Source organism: Natrix helvetica, assembly GCF_964273705.1.
Source record: "Natrix helvetica genome assembly, chromosome: 2".
Lineage (NCBI taxonomy): Eukaryota > Metazoa > Chordata > Lepidosauria > Squamata > Natricidae > Natrix > Natrix helvetica.
In genome coordinates this window covers 123919448-123940620 of record NC_138552.1, presented here as the reverse complement: position 1 = coordinate 123940620, position 21173 = coordinate 123919448, and the positions used below count along the sequence as shown (strand labels likewise).

At 35.2% G+C, this 21173-nt stretch overlaps 1 protein-coding gene across 4 annotated transcripts in view; it reads left to right on the top strand.

Annotated features, from left to right (window-relative positions):
* Window positions 1-21173, top strand: part of RUNX2 (RUNX family transcription factor 2) — a 241195-nt gene that overhangs the window by 96428 nt on the left and 123594 nt on the right. For all 4 annotated transcript variants that reach the window (XR_014174649.1, XM_081944430.1, XM_081944429.1 and 1 more), the window contains exon 5: window positions 166-270. Coding sequence is in view for 3 of the 4 variants with exons in the window: in XM_081944430.1 (XP_081800556.1) it covers window positions 166-270 (105 nt within the window). In the remaining variant the exon portion in view is untranslated. The remainder of the gene's footprint in view (window positions 1-165; window positions 271-21173) is intronic.

Below are 21173 nucleotides of genomic sequence, written 5' to 3'. Positions count from 1 at the left end.
TTTTTAAAAATTTGTGATACTCGGCTGAATTTCACAATTAATGAGGGGGGCAGATACATATTTCTTTGCTCCATTCCAAATATAAAATTTATATTTTATAGTTTTTAGATTTCATGCAAACATTTCTATAGTAATTTCTATTTTTTCTTCCTTTTTTTTTAACAGGGAAAAGTTTTACTCTAACAATAACTGTCCTTACAAATCCTCCTCAAGTTGCTACATATCACAGAGCTATAAAAGTGACAGTAGATGGACCAAGGGAACCACGGAGTAAGTACTATGTTCTCTATTTCTGATCTAGGATACAGTATAGATAATGTGAAATAAATAGTTATAGTTTGTTTTCAGTGTTTAGTTTCTTCACCTCACAAATCCAGCCTTGTTTCTTGAGCTTTGAGATTGCTGTAGTATGCAATCTGTGAGTGAGTGTAAGTAAGCAATCCAGGAATGAAATTTTTCATTTTTAATTACCATTTTTCTTTGGTGTCTCATGAATTTTAGCTTAAAGTTGTGGGTTATTTTGCCTTTTAGTCTTCTGAAATCAAAATTACATGGATTCCTTTCCTCACAGTTTGATACTTGAATGAAGTGGTACTCGTGGAGTTCAGACTACTTTTTCTCTACTAGATTACCTTTCTAGGAGATTTCTCCACTGTGAATATAATTTGTCAAAATCATCTGGGCCTTTCATCACAATATAGTTAATAATACAAATTATTACAAGTAATTTTTTTCTTGGCAATTTTTGTAAGTCATCCTAAACAATCTAGAAGTTGAAACCTGATCTCCAGTTTTCCATTGAGTTCAGTAAGATATAGAAATTGCATTTTGTATCTCGTATCTGAAAGTTCAGGTTAAATGTTCATAATATTGTATTCACATTGTCTCAAACTGCTAAGTGGGTGTTTGTTTCCATATAAGATCCAAGTGTTAATATATCTTTGATTACCTGTATAGTTGAAAGTGCCAATTTTCAAGATCTGTTTGAGCATGCTCAAGTTTTTGTAAGGAAGTAGTATTCAGTTGTACCAGGAAAAAAATAATATCCTAATTTGTTACCTAGGAATTTTTGTCTTCTTTTTAAAGCATATTTTCACCCTAATCTTACCACTATGAAAAATGAGATTTTTCTCAGCACAGAATTTGTGTTCACTGCCAAAATAATTACAAAGCACCTGTAGTAGATCGTACCCAATGTATTACAAAAATCCCAAGAACTTAAAATATAATTTATATTTTCTCCATATATTGGCTATTTGGTTTTAGGTTTGATTTATACTTTATACAAAATATTAGGCTCAATATCTCTTCCTTGTCCCATCCCTTCACTCATTATGTGCCAGGTTTGGTACCTCCTTTCTTCAAAAGTGAGCTACAAAATATTCCCACAATGAAATCTCATTTGTGTGTAGTTTCTAAGTAAAAAAATGATATGGTTTTCTTATAGTGCCATGATCAATCAAAACAAATTCTTGCTCTAACTCTTGAACTTTCTATGGTCATTTCTGGGAAGCCAGTGTGCCCTCTGGGGTAAGGTAATTGTTACTTATTTCCAGTGTACATATCTCACCCCAATCCTGTCAGATTATGAGCAGGCTACAGTAAGATTAAACATTTAATATTAACAAGGCACCTAAGAATAACGAAATATTAACAAGGCACCTAAGAATAACAAAAAGCCAAAAACATGTTCAAACAAAGCAGCTTTAACAAGTTTGTTAAAGATAAGAACAGTTGGGACCAATTGTAAATATCAGTCTGTAACTGATGACGAACAATTGATTGAAATTGAAATAATCCACTATGATACTTTTGAACCAGTCAATTGGGCCAATTATGTTTCTGGGGAGAGACTCTCTCTGTGAAAACCTGTTTCTTGTCCATACTCCATGAAGCATATGAGAACAGGGGAAACTTGAGTGCGGAAAGACGAAATAGAAATGTGGAAGAAATAGAAATTTCCTAGTATCTGCAAATTGGTGATACGCTAACATAAATCTCCAAATAAGCCCCCTTTTGTGATTTCACATACATTGATAACACAGGAGGCAAAATGGACTTTCCATGCCCAGCAACCATGGTGTAAATTTCAGAACCACCATCTTCTCCCCTCCAGCTAAACATCTAGGATTGGAAATGCTTTAGCATCTGGAGACTGTAAGATGGATATCATGATTGCTATGACACAAAAAGTCATTAAGGAATTTATGGAAGCCAAAAAATTAGTTCTCCATCAAGGCAGGTTCACATAGCCAAGCTGAAATGGATCTACATGATTAGCTACTTGACCAACTCTATGGAGTTCAAAATCCAACAAATCTAAATTCAATCTTTTGTCAGAAATGGTTTCACTATTTCCATTATTAACACAGAGGGGATGATTTCATTCCTTATTGCAGTATTTACCACCTTTGAAACCCTTTTTCAGTCCACCTGGTTTATAGGGCACAATGCTAAAGGAAATATGGCTAGTTCCTTAATGTACAGAAATTGAAAGTATATTGATCAACTAATGGTTAAAATAAACCCATAGAGTTGCTCAGTCACAGTCCTCATCTGGCAAGGTTTCTGAACCCAATATTTTGGCCTATTTCACACCTACATTTTTCTTTCAGTAAACAAGAGAACAGACCACAAGCTATTATCCTAGAATGAGAATGGGTGAACGGGGGAAGTTATGTATACTAATTCTTTCCAAGTCCAAAGTTCTGGAAAGATCTATGAGATCCACATAAGATCAAAAACAGTTATTATTAAGATCATTTGATTTTTTAAAAATGTTCAACCAAGCAAAATAATACAAAGGGAAAACGCTTGATTAAATTGTTGTGGTATTTATAACAGCTAGATCCCATGCATGACTCAATATTGTAGCTAGCAGCCTGTTTGGTAGGGTGGAAACTGGCTGTATGGAAGAGAGCAGGACACAGAGAGTGATTGTTCCTGTCTTTCCTTTGGATGGAGTTCCAGGAAAAACAGTAGAATATGAGGCCTTAAAAGTGACTTGCTCACAAGTTAGGTGCATGCTAATCTTAACAATACTTTACTGACCTTGGAAGCTTCTTATAGCTACTTAGTGCACTACTTCTTTCCCTTTTGAATTGTTTATTGTACTGTATGGTCAAGCAGGTAGCATGTTTCTGCTTCTGTTGTATATCATATGCGGAATAAAAATGTACTTGCCAGACAATGAGCTTTTCAATGACAGTGGTTTGGTCATGTTCCAGTCATTGTTGTACATTGTGCTTTTTGATGTGCACAGTCAGACCTGGTTAATCCATCCTGGTTTATCTGTCTGCCTTTGTCTTTGGAAAAATTCAATTAATAATCAGTGCCATTTATAAGGCAAATATCTTGATAAGACAATCTTAAATCCTTCTTTTCGGTGCTAATTAAAATCTGAAGTTGTTTGATGAAGCACGCTTGTATTTAAGTTAGAGATTAACTATTATTTGAAGAATAACCACATTTATAAAAATGTGAATTCTTCTAAAAGGATCATTTTGGTCATTTGCATGCCTTTGATGAATAAATGATGGTAAGATCAGTTCTATTTTTCTGAAGTATTACAGAAGAGCAATCCAGTTGCTACTTCTCCTTATTGTTATCCTTTTTTTCTGATTAACAATAGAGAACTATTGGAAACTCTTATTTTCTCAGTAAATATAAAGTTTGCTAGCCCACGTAAAGTCTGTTTTCACCATATAGCACAAGGCTTTCCTGTTTACTTCATTAATCTCTACTAAATTTACTGCTATTGAAAAAGGCTCTTCTCTCACATGCAACTGCTAGCATTTTATTGACTCTGAAAGAATGTTGTCCCTTGTGGAACACTAACAATTTTTGACATCTGGAATTAATTTATTTCTTCCCATTTGGAAGTCTGCATGGTTATTCCAATATACCTTTGAAACGGGAAGTTTCTAAACAGGCAAGGCAATTTCTGAATTTGGGGAAAAGTTAATTTGGCCATCAGAGCAACATGTGGTAGCCCAGCATGGAGGAAATATTTCAACAAAAAGACCTCCACGTGTAAAATATCGCTAGGAATGTTATAGTACATCCTTCCATCTGAAGAAAAAAATTATAATGATCTTGGAACTCCTGGCATAAAGCATCTTTCCACCTACAAAAGGCTACATTTTGATCTATAAAATTTATTTCTTGAAAGATGTACTTTGGATGGCGAATCAAGTTCCCTAAGTTTCACAATGGTAAAGAGCTGGCTTATTCTCAAAACAGCTGGATATATGTTTTAAAATATGAAAAAAGCACCCAAAATACAACTTTATATTTAATAAGGCGCTGATTGATCTACTTGTTATTTTGTTTGGACCAAAAGAGGAAAAAATAATGACTACAACAGACCTTTAGCCTATCTAATTTATCTAAAATAAGATTTATTAATAGGAACTTCTAGATCCTTCCCTCCCATGATTGAGCTAGAGACATGGTATGGATGACAAGGGGATCTCCATATTTTACCCAGCTTCTTAAAATATCTAATTTCACTTTTTAATAAAGATCTGGGTTAGAGAGCTGGGAAAATGTGGATATTCTGTAAGTGTGAGCTTGGCCAATAACTACTGTAGAACAAATGCAGTGAATTAAATATGAGAATTCAATTGCAGTAAAAACAGATTATTATTATGTTTTGGATTCCTTTTTTCTAATCAGCATTTCTTGTTCTCATTCTTTCTTTCATTTTTCATTCAGTCTGGTATGGCCTGAATAATCTAGCTGAATTTTTAGTTTTCTTTTAAACTTCCTTTTTAATGAAATGTCTCAAGAATTGTTTGGGTTGATTCAGCTTGAATAAACTACTGTTTAACTCTCCATCTGGGATAACAATAATATATAAGGAAACCCAGTACACTGTGTCAACAAATGATAGTTTAAAGAAAAGAAAAGAAATTACAGAAACAATTTTAAAACATGATTCAACTTGGACAAGAATCATTTCATACCTCCATGGAATGTTTTAACTTTCCCATCTAAATACTTTCTGGAGAAATATGCTAAAATTTCATTTCCTCCTGAGAATTCCAAGACTAATTTGCATAGTAAATTGGTAATTAATCATAGCAATAAATTAGTTCAACTGGCACCAACAAAACAAAACTAGGTGAATGAGGCTAATTATCAAGCCTCTTTTAACTGGGAATTCAGATAACACACATGTATCAACAGTCCCGATCTCTGCCAGGACCTGCATTTATTTTACTCGGATGTCTGAAGCATGTTATCCTATTCCTCATTCTTGCTCTCTTTCCCTGGCAGCTGAGCCAGGGCTTGTCACATCACAAACAACTTCTTAATATACACATCTGGCATTGGCAGTTGGACCAACTTCATAAGAGCACATGATCATCATTCATTACAAGATTAAAAAATACCCCATGGCATCATTGATGTTTTTAAACTTTGATCTTTTGCCGTTGTGATTCATCACAGTTATAAAACTCCTCTTTAAAGAAATACAGACGATGACTTATTAGAACCTTCATTCTAAGTAGCATAAACATAAAGTTGTGCACATCTTTACAGAATGTCAGTTCCTTGGGCTGCCAGCTTATCATTTTAAGACATGACATCATGCTGAACATCATGAATTTGTAAGACTTGTTTATAAGAAAGAAACTTTGACCTTCTCTTGGCAAGTACAGGGAAGAAAACAAATGTTCTGTGATTTTTACTGGTAAATGGGAGCAGCAGCTCTGAATGTTCACAGATTAGTTTCAGGTTTAGAGGTATGCATTACTTGAAATTGCAGTTGTTTATCTTGGAAAATTTTCCCTGAATTTTTACATTCTCTAAAATAATCATTTCACACAACTGCATGCTCCTTTATTTTCTGTGTTGTATGGCTGTTAATGTGGGATACCTGGGACATTTTCTGTATAACATTGATATTAATATATGCATCTAAAATGGTACATGTGTACACCTAACATGTAGTGAGTGAACTCAGTGGATATCTATTTCAGATAACTACTATTGCAACTTTGTATATGGGCTATAAAACTCAGCTGTCTGTATAATATGCAAAATGCTATTATGCAAGCTTAGAAAGCTAAAAGACAGAATTGAAAACTCCTGTCCTTTGGTTAACAGTTATTTATATGAGCAAATTTCATTTTCTACTTCTGTATAAGTAATTTGGAAGTAAAGATGACTTCTGTATCTTCTACACATTTATGGTCTGCTTTATTGATTGCTTTGTAGCTTTATGTTCAGCAGTTGCATTCCAGGGATTTTCTTTGCTTCCTCTGATTTTCTGTGGAAAAGACGAGTGTCCCAGAAAAGAGTGGAGAAGACATTTTTCTGCATGTTTAAGGCAATATTTAGATAGTGGGTTTTCACCTCAGACAATAGTACATTTCTGGATTTCGTGAATAAGAGAATAACAGACTTGAAAGGGACCTTGGAGGTCTTCTGGTTCAACTCCCCTGCTCAGGCAGGAACCCCATATCATTTCAGATAAATAGTTGTCCAATCTCTTCTTAAAAACCTCCAGTTGTTGGAGCACCCACAACTTCTGGAGGCAAGATATGTCACTGATTAATTGCTCTAACTGTCAGGAAATTTCTCCTCAGTTCTAAGTTGCTTCTCTCCTTGATTAGTTTCCACCCATTGCTTCTTGTTCTACCCTCAGGTGCCTTGGAGAATAGTTTGACTCTCTCTTCTTTGTGGCAACCCCTGAGATATTGGAACACTGCTATCATGTCTCCCCTAGTCCTTCTTTTCATTAAACTAGACATATCCAGTTCCTGGATTTTTTATATGTTTCACCTTCCAGTCCCCTAATCATATTTGTTGCTCTTCTTTGCAGTTTTTCTAGAGTTTCAACATCTTTTTTTACATTGTTGCGACCAAAACTGGATGCAGTATTCCAAGCGTGGCCTTACCAAAGCATTAGCACTTCACGTTATAATGCCATAGTAAGGCCATGCTTGGAATACTGCATCCAGTTTTGATCGCCACAATGTAAAAAAGATGTTGAGATTCTAGAAAAACTGCAGAGAAGAGCAACAAAGATGATTAGGGGACTGGAAGATAAAACATATTAAGTGGTATTCACGTCGGGAGGTGGTGGGTCAGTGGCTAAGACACTGAACTTGTTGATCAGAAAGTTCGGCAGTTCGAATCCCTAGTGCTGCATAACGGAGTGAGCTCCTGTTACTTGTCCCAGCTTCTGCCAACCTAGCAGTTCGAAAACATGTACAAATGTAAGTAGAAAAATAGAGACCACTTTGGTGGGAAGGTAACAGTGTTCCATGCGCCTTCGGTGTTTAGTCATGCCAGCCACATGACCATGGAGACATCTTTGGACAGCGCTGTCTCTTCGGCTTTGAAATGGAGATGAGCACCGCCCCCTAGAGCCGGGAACGACTAACACACAGGTGCAAGGGGAACCTTTACCTAATACCTCACGTGCTGTTGTTTCAATCCTTCTGTTAATGCAGCCTAGAACTGTGATCCCTCGTAGTTACTACTATTGAGCCCAGGTACCTGTAGAATGTAGAATGAATGAAAAAGAGTACAGTAGAATGAATTTTGGAGGGACAGAAAAAATTAATAATAGAATAGCAGCAGAAATAATATGTATGCCTACTTCCTTGTCTCTTTCCAACTGTCCACAATTAAGCAAAGTAATCCCCCCTTCCAAAGTTCCTGCTAATCACACACTCATTTTATTCTTCTCTCCTTTTCTGGCCTTTCCCATGTACAGTTCAATAAACTGATCAGTGATCACTTGTTTAGTAGGCCTGTGGAACGCCTTTGAAATAGGTGCTCAGGATAACATATCCACCATCTATTTTCAAACAGTTAATGCACAAGGCTTGTGTGAATGCTCCCGTGCATATTCATAAGTGTATATATGCACAGCTCCTTAGCCCTGCTTTTTTACTTCTTGAAGGCAGCTGAGAGAAACTTCCTAAGCAGTCATTCACTTCTGGCAAATGAGGTGGCTGCCTTCATATTTGAAAAAGGAGAGTTTAATGTATGCTAGTGCACATTCTAGAATTCTTTTTTTGAAGGCTTTGTGACTGCCCTAATATGTAGCTGGCTTTGAGGACTATATTCACTTACTCCTTTGTTTTTGTTATCAAGTTATTTGCTTTCAAGTTATTATTGACTTCTGGTGACTATCTAAGCAAGCCCCCACAATTTGCTTGGCAGATTTACAGAAGTGGTTTACCCTTGCTTCCTTCTTAGGGCTGAGAGAGAAGGACTGGCTCAAGATCACCTATCTAACTTTGCGCCCAAGGTGGGATTAGAACTCATATTTTCTAGCCAAGTACCTTAACCACTATACTAATCTGGGTCCCTGCTTTATTTTACATGTAATTTTATCGCTTATGGGCAAAAATTGATTGAAATGGTGGGCTTCTAGGTAGTTGCCACTTACTGAGTGCCTTATTTGCTAACTAAAGTTATGACAGTACTGAAAAAGTAAGTTCACAACAGCTCCTCAAACTTGCAGCTCTGTCTCTGCAGTCATGTGATCACAATTTGGGCACATTTATGACCTTTTCAGTGTCCTAGAGTTACATGATCACCGTTTGCAACTTTTACAGCTGGCTTCTGATAAGCAAAGTCATTGGGGAAGCTGGCAAGAAATAACAAGTTGTGATTGAGTAACATTGCTCTTCAAGACTACAATGGAATTGATGTTTTAAGTCTAGCATGGCTACACAGCATTTCATTTAATGTCCACATTACTTAACAATGAAATTGTGGGTCCCAATTATAGTCAGTAAATGGGGACTCCCTGTATTGATATTTACTAATAATTCTATTCACCATGTCCATTTAGGGTTGTTGCCATGGGCCTATCCAGCATGGAGCCAATCCAAATTATGGCTTAGTATTTGAGATGATGAGATGGACTGATATTTTTCACTTGAAATATTGAATGAAAGCTAATATTTTTAAATGTAATCCCAAAAGTTAGTTCAGTATTTGGAGATTTTCCAACTACATTTTAATGGACAAAGGAAAATTTACACTGGCAAAGGATACTGCAAAAAGAAAAAAAGAAAAGGGAATGCTGTGAGACACTCAAATGTGCATTCTGTTTTCTGTTCAGAGTTGTACAACTACCTGGCCCTTCCCATTTTTTTAGCTCTGCTGAATTCAACATGCTCTTTTATTGTTCCATATATATACACATACATACATACATACATACATACATACATACATACATACATACATACCGTGTTTCCCCGAAAATAAGACAGGATCTTATTTTCTTTTGACCCTCGAAATAAGCCCTTGGCCTTATTTTCGGGGAGGTCTTATTATTTTTGAGGTGCAGGAGGTAGCAAGTGTGATCACCTCATGGCTGCTGTTGTGTTGCAATATTTTTGGGAAGGGCTTATTTTGGGGGGAGGGCTTATTTTAGTGCATGCGGTCAAAAGCCTGATTGGGCTTATTATCTGGGAGATCTTATTTTCAGGGAAACGGGGTACATATTATATGTAGGTACACATACACACACACACACACACAATGAAACAATTATTAATATTGTGATGCAATATAATGTAGTATGTAATAATATTATTAAAAACCACCATGGATTACCTGCTATTTTAAAGTATTTTAAAGTCATGCAGCATTGAAAAGCTATACTGTAACTACTTTTCGTAAGGAAAAATCAAACTTCTCTATACGATCTCGCAGCATAAATTATGCCCTGTTTCTTCATGTCCCCAGCCTACTATTGCCGGGTATAGCAGAGGAGCTACAGAAACCACATATTACTATATTTTGCTACTAAGCAGTCTAAGAAATTAAAAAATATTATTGTTAAACTCAGTACTAAATAAGACTTAATATTCAGTAAAGAAGATATTGATTCTTTCAAATATGTGATAAAATCCATATGAGTTATTCTGTAGTGAAGTTTTGAAAACAATCAATTATGTCTCTTGATGGTCAGATCTCTAGTTTTGATCTCAAACCATTAAATCCATCCATAAACTGATGAGGGTGGTATTTTTTTTTATTGAGCATTTTAAAGATAAATGACACAAATGAAGGAAGTAAAAAGGAAAGAGGCAAAGAAAAGGAAAAATAAAACACAAAGTGACTAAAGAGGGAATTCATTCGCATAATAGAATTTCATACATCCCAAAGTATTTATTACAGCAATTACCATAAGAAACCCACATTTCTTATGTGACACAAATCCATTTATTAATAGAATTATAACTGAAAAATGAAGGATTTCCAAATTGAATTAAATTCGACATCAGATTTACTGTTAAAATACAATTTTGGACATTGAGGAATAATCCTAGAGCTTTGTTATATATTCTTCTGCAGAAGGAACTGTACTCACTTTCTAATAGGAAACTTCAATTATCTTTGTACAGTTAGCATGCACCAAGCTAATTCAGTATGTTTTGTGCTGTGTAAAGTTTAGCAATATTTAATAAAAGTAATAAGAATAGGTTGGAAAGGAAATCCAGCTTTTAAAATGCATTTCATTATATTATAAATATTTTCCATAACTGTTGAGCTTTAACAACATTGAATCAAGCATGATAAAATGATCTTATCTGAAAATTCTATTCCATCCAAAGTTCAATTTTGGAAAATTTAGAAAACTGGAAGTTGTTAAGAAGATATTGAATAGCCATTTGTCTGAAGTGGTGTAGGGTTTCCTGCCTAAGCAGGGGATTGGACTAGAAGACTTCCAAGGTCCCTTCCACCTCTGTTATTCTGTTCTGTTACAAACTGTCCATTTAGCAATCAATGAAGTAAAATACCACCAGCAAAATATCTTATACCTGTTTTAAATAGCATATTCAAAGTAAATATAATGTTCATCTTACAATTCATTTTCAACTGTTGCAAATCAAATATTATATTCTGCATCCATTTAATTTTACAGCCTTTAACTTGTCTGATTTCTGAATCATATTATACATAAGGCTCAGCAAATGCTCCAAATGAAGTTGCAACTTCAAAAAGCTATTATCTTACAGATATTGACAAATATTTGAATGAAGCACCTTGTATGATTCAGATATTAAGTTTGATATGTGTCATCATTTTAAATTGATCTGGAAAATAAGTCAGTTCAATACTTTGATGTGAAGCATTGAATCCTGTTCTTTTTATTGGGTTTTTCCAATTCATTTTGAGATATCTTTAAGAAAGTCAGCTTTGATTCAAAAATTCAAATATATTAGCTTTGAATAAACTTTTGGGAAGAAAATGAACAGCCCATATGTGTTTCTTTCTCTATTTTTAGTTCTGCTAATAACACAGCATTTGTTAACTAAAATATAGTATAAATTTGACTATAAACTGCCATCTTTAAATCTTTTAAGTCTTCCTATATGTAGAAGTATTTTATAGGATTATTATACAGGATACATTACTGAATTATTGTACCCGCATTAGGCAATCTAAAAGTGAACGGAGTTCTATCTCCATTTTGTCTATAACAAATGTTTGGGTTTAAGCTTGAACTCAAGCATTCACTGCAAAGAACATACACCTTGTTCCTGATTTATGATATATGCACACCATATGTTTACTGTAGATGACACTTTTTTAATGATAGCATAGATGAAATTAAAGGTTCACTTTGTCATTCTAAAGTCTTGGGGGAGAAATTCAGCAGATTGTCCAATACTGGGAGTAGAAACAAATTCATTCCATTTCCCATCTTCATATATTTGCTGCAAACTAGGAGCAGGTCTGAAAAAGATTTAGAATTAACGACAAACTCACCCATGTTGCAGAATAGATCTCAGCTTGAAACATGGGTTCTTTCATTCCCAAATGGGCAGTATTCCAATATAGACACTTAAGAATCAGAGAATATTTGAATAGGCAAGAATCATGTTTATAAGAGCATAATTAGAGAAAGCTATGTCTGCTTCCATTCTGCTTGATTTTCTTGAAATCAGTATTGTGGTCACCAGTGGTGTCTGTAGCAAACCACAATTATGCCAAAAGGAAGTGTGTAAAATGACAACATCATGCACAGGTCACTTGCCCCTACTACCTTTCTTTTCCCAGGCCCCAAACTCTTGGGGATAGCAACATGCAGAATTCTCATAGCCAGAGGAAAGGGCTTTTACTTAACTGCGAGTGGCTTTATAGGATGTGGAATTACTATTCCATTTGATTCAGACATTTACATTAATTAGCTTGCAAAAAAAAATTGAAACAAAATGTTGCACAGCCATTCTGCAAAAATGGCACGGAGAGCTCCAGTTATTGGGGATTTTTTAAAATTCCAGATCTCAATGGGAGAACATGTTTTGCTGGGTGTAGTCGGGACCGTTACATGCCTTGGTTTATTGCTTTCAGAGCTGTGGGCAAGGAGGATAGCGAAGTTGTAGTGGCAGCTTTTCCAGAGGATTTCTAAGTATTAAAATTTCTTAAGTCATTTTTGGATGCACAATAACTTAAAGATGTGCCTTTCTCACTACATTTCTTCAGAAAGGCAGATGAGAAGTATTGGCTTGTGGAATCACACACAGGCCTTAGATCCCTTTCTTTCCTTCCCTCAGTTTGAAATTTGGTTGGGGGCCAAGAAGGAAATGACACATCAAGAGGCATTTCTGTTGTGCAACGCTTTGTGGCACTGATGTAAGGGAATCTCCTCTTCGGTTTAAACTTTCCTTGCCTAGCAGTCTTCACAGCAGTAATGAAGACACATGAGATGACATGCTGAAGATCAAAACCTTTCATTTTGCAAAAATTATCACAGCAGTTGAAAATAAACACACTTCTCCTTGCTTTGCCTTCTACCCGTTTTCACTTCCAACGTATGTTTATTTAAATATATTTCCCATTGAGACAATATATTATCTTCTAAGACTATATATCATATATCCCAAATCAATGTATTATCTTCTAAGATTAAAACTGCATGCATGAGTTGTTTCTAAACATTGTGATAGCATGAGTAACATGATTTCTACAGAAGAAATTGAACAAATACATATGGATTATGTACTGTATATTGTTAATACTGATAATTATTGACTTACAACTGTAATTAAGCCTAGTGATTACAATCCTAAGGTGTGACGGTAGTCAAGCAGGTGACTGGACCCATTTTCGTGATGTTTTTGCGGCAGTTGAAAAGTTCTCAGTGTTGCAGTTTTTGCTGGAAATGGAAATAAATGCCGGTTTCTTGCAAAAATGTTGTCAAATGACCATGGAATACTGCAAATAGCCCTAAACGTGGGTCAGATGTCAACCACCCAAAAATGCAGTCATGGGGCTAGGGAGGGGTGACAATATTAGAACTTCAGAACTAAGTTTTAAATCCCTAATTGGGGGTCAGTTACTAAACGATCAGTTGTAAATCAAGGAGTATCTATATACACACTGGTGGTAATTTGATATATGTATAGAAAGCATTACAACTGGAAGTAGTTTTATTCTAATTGATGTATTCACCTTGTCTGAACAGCTTGTGAGGGAAGCTCTGGATTGACTCTTCTTGGCAGGCTAGAGAGGGAAGGGTATGGAAGCAGACGTTTTCTAACTTCCCCACTGCCTATGGAAATCCATAGTTCTCCAACTGCAGATCAGCTAAGACTTGTCTCTTTAAGAAAGCTATTGGGGATTAAGAGCATATAGGAAGTCGCCTTTTTTATTCTCTCCCCCCCCCCCCCGTATCTCATACCCACCTTTCCCACTCCTTTTCCTTCTCTTAATTTCCTATTTCTATTTTTTAATTTCTATTTTATATAATAAAACAAATAAAAATTTTAAAACAGCAAAGACTGCTATAATCTCTCCCCACAGTCTTCTCTTCTTCAGGCCAAACCTACCCAATTCTTTCAAATGTTCTTTGTAAAATTTAGCATCCAAACTGCATAATATATTTTCTCCATTCTTTCGATCTCCTTGTATTATGGTAACCAGAATTAAATGTTGTACTCCAGGTATGATCTGGAAATTATAGGGCAGAATTATAATGTTCCATAATCTTGACTTTATACCTCTGTTGAACCAAGATCTCATTGGTTCTTTTGGCAACTGTAACAAACTGCTAATTTATATCTGGTCTGTCAGGATACCAGATCTTTCAGGCCACGTGCCACCTATTTTGTACGTATGAATCTGGTTTTATCCTTTTTAACTGAAGAATCTTATATTTCTTGCAACTAAATGGCATTTTGTTATTTAGGGCCATTGTTTAAGTATATCAAGATTCTTTTGACCCTTGACCATGACCTGTTAGCAATTTCCCCCAACCCAGTTTTGTGTTATCTGCAAATTTTATGAACATCCCTTTTATCCACACTTCTGAATCATTTATAAAAATGTTGAAGAGCACCTGAGCCCGAACAGAATTCGACTCATATCTCATACCCGCCTGCGTATCTTCTTTTGTTTAGACATAAATCCCTTAAAGACCACATATTACACATGATTTTGCCAATAACCTTGAATCAATGGTGGGTTTGTACTGGTTTTATTACTGGTTTGCTCGTGCATGCATGTGCGCTCTTGCACATGCATGACACTTCTGCACATGCGCAGAAGCATCCGGGTGGATGGGCAGAGCCTCCTGCCACCACCACTACCGGTTCAGCTGAACCGGGAGCAACCCACCTCTGCCTTGAATCCATTTGGTAGTGGGACTATATAACCCACATTTCCCCTTTTTTAGTAAAAAGGATGCCATGGTGCAGTTATGCAAAGCCTTACAAAAGTACAAGTACACTACAACCACAACATTCCCTTGGTTGATGGATCTAAATCACTTTTTTTAAAAAAAGAACAATTATATGAATCATGTGACAAGTTATTTTCAGTGAATCAAAGGCGGCTTCTAATAATCACCTTGTTCCTTGCTAAGTATTTGCTAACCTGTATTTTTCTAGATTTTTCCAGTCTGTAGTTTCCGGCATTCACTTCCTTTTTTTAAAAAAATAGATGGAACAACAAGGCTATTGCTATTATTGTCAGTTATGTTTTTATTATCTGATGATAACCATTCAAAGACTTTTGAGCATAACTGAATACAAATGTCAATAATTAAGCAAGCTAGCAAATAAAATGAATAAATAAAATAATGCAATTTGGATTCATGTACTCTCTTCCCTCCTCCATTTGTTCTATCACAGAGAAGTGATTTGAAGCATTCCTTCCATAACTATTTGGACCAGGCATAAATCAGATCAGGCATTACAGTTTGATCTTGTCTTCTGTTATGCAAACATGATTTATATTTACCACAATTTGTCTCATTCCAGGAAAAAGTATTTTTTAAAAAAACTGTATATTTATATCTTTATGGTTATATTGAAAGAAGAGTGTTGGGTAAACCTAAGGCTCCTACAACATTAAACAATTGCTTAGTCACCTTATTTTTGAATTAGCTTTTTACTTTCCACTTCATTTCCAAATGATGAAAATGTTGGAGCAATCTTGGGCAACTTTATTGATAGCTTCAGTATCCTAATAAACATTAACTTTGTACATAGTGTGGTAAGGTAGTCTAATGCAGTGTTTTTCAACAACTTTAAGATATGTGGCGTTCAATCCCAGAATTCTCCCAGCCAGTACGCCGTCTGGGGGGATTCTGGGAGTTAAACTCCACAATCTTCAAAATTGCTGAGATTGAGAAACACAGATCTAGCAGTTATTGAAGAAATGGTGATTGTGTAGGATTAGTTTCCAGTTGATCATAATCTCTTAATTATAGTAGAGATAAAATTAGGAGAAAAGTTTCAATATATATCAAAAATAAAATGTAGCTGTTTGTGGGAATTTCCATTTTTTGAATGTTTGTAGTTCTTTTTTTGGTGATGGAATGCAAGAAGAGCTACAGGGAAACAATATAAATGTGACTTTTTTTTCAGATAATGCAACTACAAAAGAGCACAATACGGATATGAAAACATTTGAATGAGATAATCATGATTTTTTTTTTGTAATGCTACATACCAATTAAAGAGTCACCCTTCCCATCCTGCTATGTGAGCTGTGCAGGCTTCAAAGATTATTCAGAAGAAATACAGCAGCTTTTGCACGAGTGCCTCTCTGCTATTCATTAAAGCAGTCTCCTTTTCAGGTTTTGAGTGAGCCTGAAAAAATGGTGCTATAACAAATCACATAATTAAAGCAGTGTGTTTTTAACGTGACTTATAGAAGAGCATCAAATTTTTTCACGCTATTGGGGAAACTTCAATGAATAATGCAGAACTTCTAAGCTAACACTTACATCTGATTTGTAATAATTCTTCCAAATAATTTTTGAAGTAAACACAGCCCTATATTCATTAAATATGATGTGGCTGCTTTTAGAATCACATTTATTTGATGAAGTGCTGAAAGTACCTACGTCTCTTTTTTTTTAAGTACTCAGAGATCCAGAAGAAAGTTGGCTTGCTGTAAATGAAACGTGCATGCTGTTATTGAAGCTCTTCTTGGGCTCTCTGTTTAAGTCTCACATAAAATAAAATATTCAATATTTAATGCAACATAGTTTCAAGTTTGAGATTCAGGATGTATTGTATATTCATTCTGAGACAGATGGCCACACTAAACATACTAAGGACTTAGTTCCTCATCAATTATTTTCCAGTTAATTAAGTTCTCGTTTGTACAGTCAGCCTATTTTTCTTTTGCTGCCTAATCTGAGTGGGACAAGAGGAATGCTTGTTCAGAATGCCATATTTGATGTCAAGTACTTGATATGTTATCTTCTTTACTAGCCAAAATCATAAATTAGCACTTGCTCTGGTTCCTGAATGCAAGTCACAACAGATAATTTCCAAAATAAATGAATATAATCCAACTATTCAACTAGGTTTGACTCTGAAGAATCTATTTTTTTAACCAAATGAAGAAACTGGATTTTGACCAATTCACTCAAGCAGGACAAACCAAAAATTCTAAGCATACTGCATATACTGGCACCCAATTAATTAACAGTGAATCAGAATTCACAAGCAATCCCAACTTTCTGTTATGGATGAATAAAGTTTGAGTAATCCTCATAATATGAATAATAGTGCCTGCACATTTAATTGCTATAATGCTAACCATATCACAAAATTATACATTAAGTTTCAAAAGCTACCAACATTTTCAGTTTAACATACTGTTATCCAGAGTTTTAAACATGTGTAGAAATGTTGAAAACCCACACCTTTACACTTCTATTGAACCATTCTTTCTCATGAAATTGGATTAGACTCAACTCAATCGTGGCTAAATTATATTCAATGTCTACATTTCAGTTCTAATTAACTTGCTTGATTAGTTTTAATGGCAGAATCATAACCGAGTTTAGCAGGATGGGAAACATTATAAAAATTATGGTTAATTTAAGAGTGGTGGTAATATTGTAATGAAGGCAATCAGTGGATAGTGTGCAGGTTTAAAAAATATTCATTCTGCATAAATTGAACTTGATAGGCAGTTTCAAACAAAATGTAGAATTTTGTTTTTCAAAAAGTTAATGATAACCAGCCAGTATTAGTTTGCAGCTCAGAATGCAGATGCCCCTTTCTCTAACATATCATCGTTTCTTCAAATGTTAGTGTTTCATGGTTTGGAAAATCAGGGTTTTCCACAAAAGTAAAAAGTGATGCAAAAATGTTATTTCCAATTTTGGGATAGTAGGTATGCCAACATTAGACATGTTATCATCATTCCCTCAATTAACATTTTAGCATCTTTACCGACAAGGCATTCTGTCCTCCTTCATGTATCATGCTTGTATTGTTCATCTAAAACTATATTTAAAAAGAAGAAAGTTCAAAAAACAAAAGGCCACTTTCTCTCCTTTTTGCCACTTTATTTCTCATACTAGGAATTTTTATGTAATCTTTTTTTTAAAAATCACCATCAATTGTGCTGTTCCCTGTAGCTCTGTACCTACATTGGACAATATTAATCCCAGTTTATAATTTTCTGATTTTATATGAATCTCATTGTTCATCTGAAACAAGCTCTTTCCACCACCAGCTACTTATAAATTGCTATGCATGCATATTTTGATTACCTGAAATAATCAGGGTTTTTTTCTACATATGGTATTCCATAATTATAATTTTTGTTAATAAGTGATTTTGGTTTGATTCTCCCACCCCCCTTTTACAATGGAATTAATCATGTTAAAAAATTTCATGAGAGCCTTTGTTGTTGAATCAGATACAAAACATGTATATCTTGCAATTTTGCTTAACTACACAAAAAAGCACTGAGTGACTTGAAAAATCAATTTCTGGGGCACTTCGTCTTTTCTATTTAATAAAATATCTAAAAGCATTTTGATCAATCTTTTTGTTTTGGGTTAGCTTCAACAGTGAGAAGCTTAGGCAGGTATTGTAGGAGATGCTTTTCTTGTGTTTTGCTCCTCCAAAAATACAGTCTATCTTGGAAAATCATAAGCTGTTAAGGCTGGGAAAAAGAGGCTGTTTGACTTGTTTTCTCTTGTAGGTGAATACATTGTTGCAGGAAACAAAGAAGCATGCTTTCTCATGCAGTTGTAAAAAGATGAGGGCATCCTTAAATAAATATTCACTACTTACAACTACAGTTGAAGAACCAGCTTGACAAGATTCATCAGTCAGTCAACTTTTAGTAGGAATTGTAAATCTCTAGACAGTTTGGCTTCAATCCAGCTGAAGTTAAACACCTCTGAATTCCATTTTGTAGAACTCAGGGTGTACCCAATTAAAGCTATGGTAGTTAGACTTAATTTTATTAATGCCAGGAGGTGTACATTTTTTTTATAACCATCATTTCCTGGGTGGCTTACAGCACTGAAATAAGTTAAGTTAGAAAAACAGTTTGAAGTAAGTAGTGACCAAGTTCTTATTGAGATAAATTTCTAACATCTGCATACCATGGTGTATTGACTATTACTCTAGTTCCTTGCATAGTACTATATGCAGAGAGAGGTATGTAAAAATATTCTATTATGTTAAACCCTGTCTTACAACTTAAATAATAGCGTCTAATCATGGATGTTTTGTCTTCAGTGTAACGAACAGAAATACAATAAATTGCTACTTAAAAATACACTATTAGTGATGCAATATCTAATGAAAACTAGGTCTTAGCTATACTTAATTTTAGTTAGCTTGGAGCTAATTCTATTAGACTACAAGAAAAAACTAATTAGTAATAATCACAACCTACAATTTAACTACTGAATAATTTGATAGTGTTTCATTCTCTTTTAGAGAATGCTTTAATGATGACTAACATCTTGAGAGTGAGACAATTTGGTTTAATGGTTAAAGGTACCAGGCTAGAAACTGGGAGACTGTAAATTCCAGTCTTGCCAAATTACAAAGTCAGCTGAGTGACTTGGACTAATCATTCAGTCTCAGCCCTGGGAAGAAAACAATCGCAAACTGCTTCCAAAAAATGCTGTCAAAATCTCATTGACATGCCCAAGTTGGCTCAGAGGCATCAGAAGCAAAAAACAAATTTATGACTACATGTCTCATTGATGTGCAATGTTCATAGTAAAGTTTCAATAGGTATTAGTTACTTTTGTAACTCCAGGTGCACAATTTGGGAAGCGGTTTTGCATCATACTTAGTTTCTGTGAAGGTTTCCAAAACTGGAAAACAATTATCCATGAAATGAAGTGGATTTTAAGGAAATGGATTGAAAAGCTAAGTGTATGATGCATTAGCTGTTTCATTACTGAATATAATCAATTGTTAAAAGAATATTATCATGGCACTAATCTTAACAATGTCAGATAGTTGATGACTTTATGAGACTATTTTCAGAATATTTTATCTCATTGCTCCTACAAAATAAAAAAGAACTAAATTGAACTAGAGGGAAATGCATGAACTGATATCATTGCTATAATTTTATATGTAGTTTGCTAAAATCTATGGTTGCAAATAAATGTTTAGAAACTAACAAAGTATATTACAGATGTCTACCATTAGAGAATTCAGCAACATCTTGGTTGGATTAAGGAGCTGATTCACCCAAACAAATGCACCCAAACATAAATAAAAGTTCCTAAGATTATCCTTATACTGGTAGCTTAGTACGTACAGGTAGCTTTTGAAAGCAACTGCACTGTTTAGCTATTGTTCAAAATTATGACAATGCCAGTTTTTGGACTTATGACCATTGCAGCATCTCACAATCCTGTGATTAAGATACCTAGTCTAATAAAACTATCCTCCTGAAGATTTTAGTATTTAAAAAGCAATTTACAAACCATTTCTAATAAAAGTGATTACTTCTTTAAGTAAAAGGAAGTAGGCAAACTCAATGTCCCCTTGAAGGCTTTGAACCATGTGGCTTGGACAAAACTGACTTTCCCAGCTGGTGGTGGGATTCAATTTTTTTTACTACCAGTTCTGTGGGCATGGCTTGGTGGGCATAGCAGGGAAAGTATACTACAAAATCCCCATTCCCTCCCCACTCCTGGGGAAGGATACTGCAAAATCCCTATTCCCTCCCTACCCCACTAACCTGCTTTCCAGCTCCATGCTCCTGTGCAGGGCAACAAAAGAAGACCCAGTGATCAACTGCGAGGCTGGCAGGCAGCAATATACTGACCATTAGCTGGGACTCAGAGGCTGCGAGGCAGTGAATAGGTCAGGGGCAGGGCCAGTCGGATGTGGTATTTGCCGGTTCTCTGAACTATTCAAAATTTCTGCTATTTCATGAGAACCAGTCAGAACAGGCTGAATACCACCTCTGCAGCTAACAGAGCTTTAAAACCTGCTGGGGACTGCAGTTTTATGGTCTTATAGGGAACATCTGAATAGAGCACTAATCCAGATCCTTTTCTTAATATGGAGAAGAGTTTGGAGAACTGATTCATTCACTGCCTTCTCTTTCTGCCTTGGTCTTCAGATTTGCTGTCTTCAGTCTGGCATTGCTTTCTCAGAAGTCCCCAAAACCCTGACTTTTTTGTAAGTGTAGTAATGTTGCACATATATACAAAGGAGGTGGGGCTTCAACCTTGAAGCAGCACCTTCTGTCAGCCCTATTAGATAGATCAAACTAAGAAACAGACACTATGTGTTCCCAAAACTGTTATTAGAACAGCTATAAGAAGAGAATCTTGCAAATCTGAATCTGTTTCCTGTTCTTCCTCTATCTATCTATCTATCTATCTATCTATCTATCTATCTATCATCTATCTATCTATCTATCTATCTATCTATCTATCTATC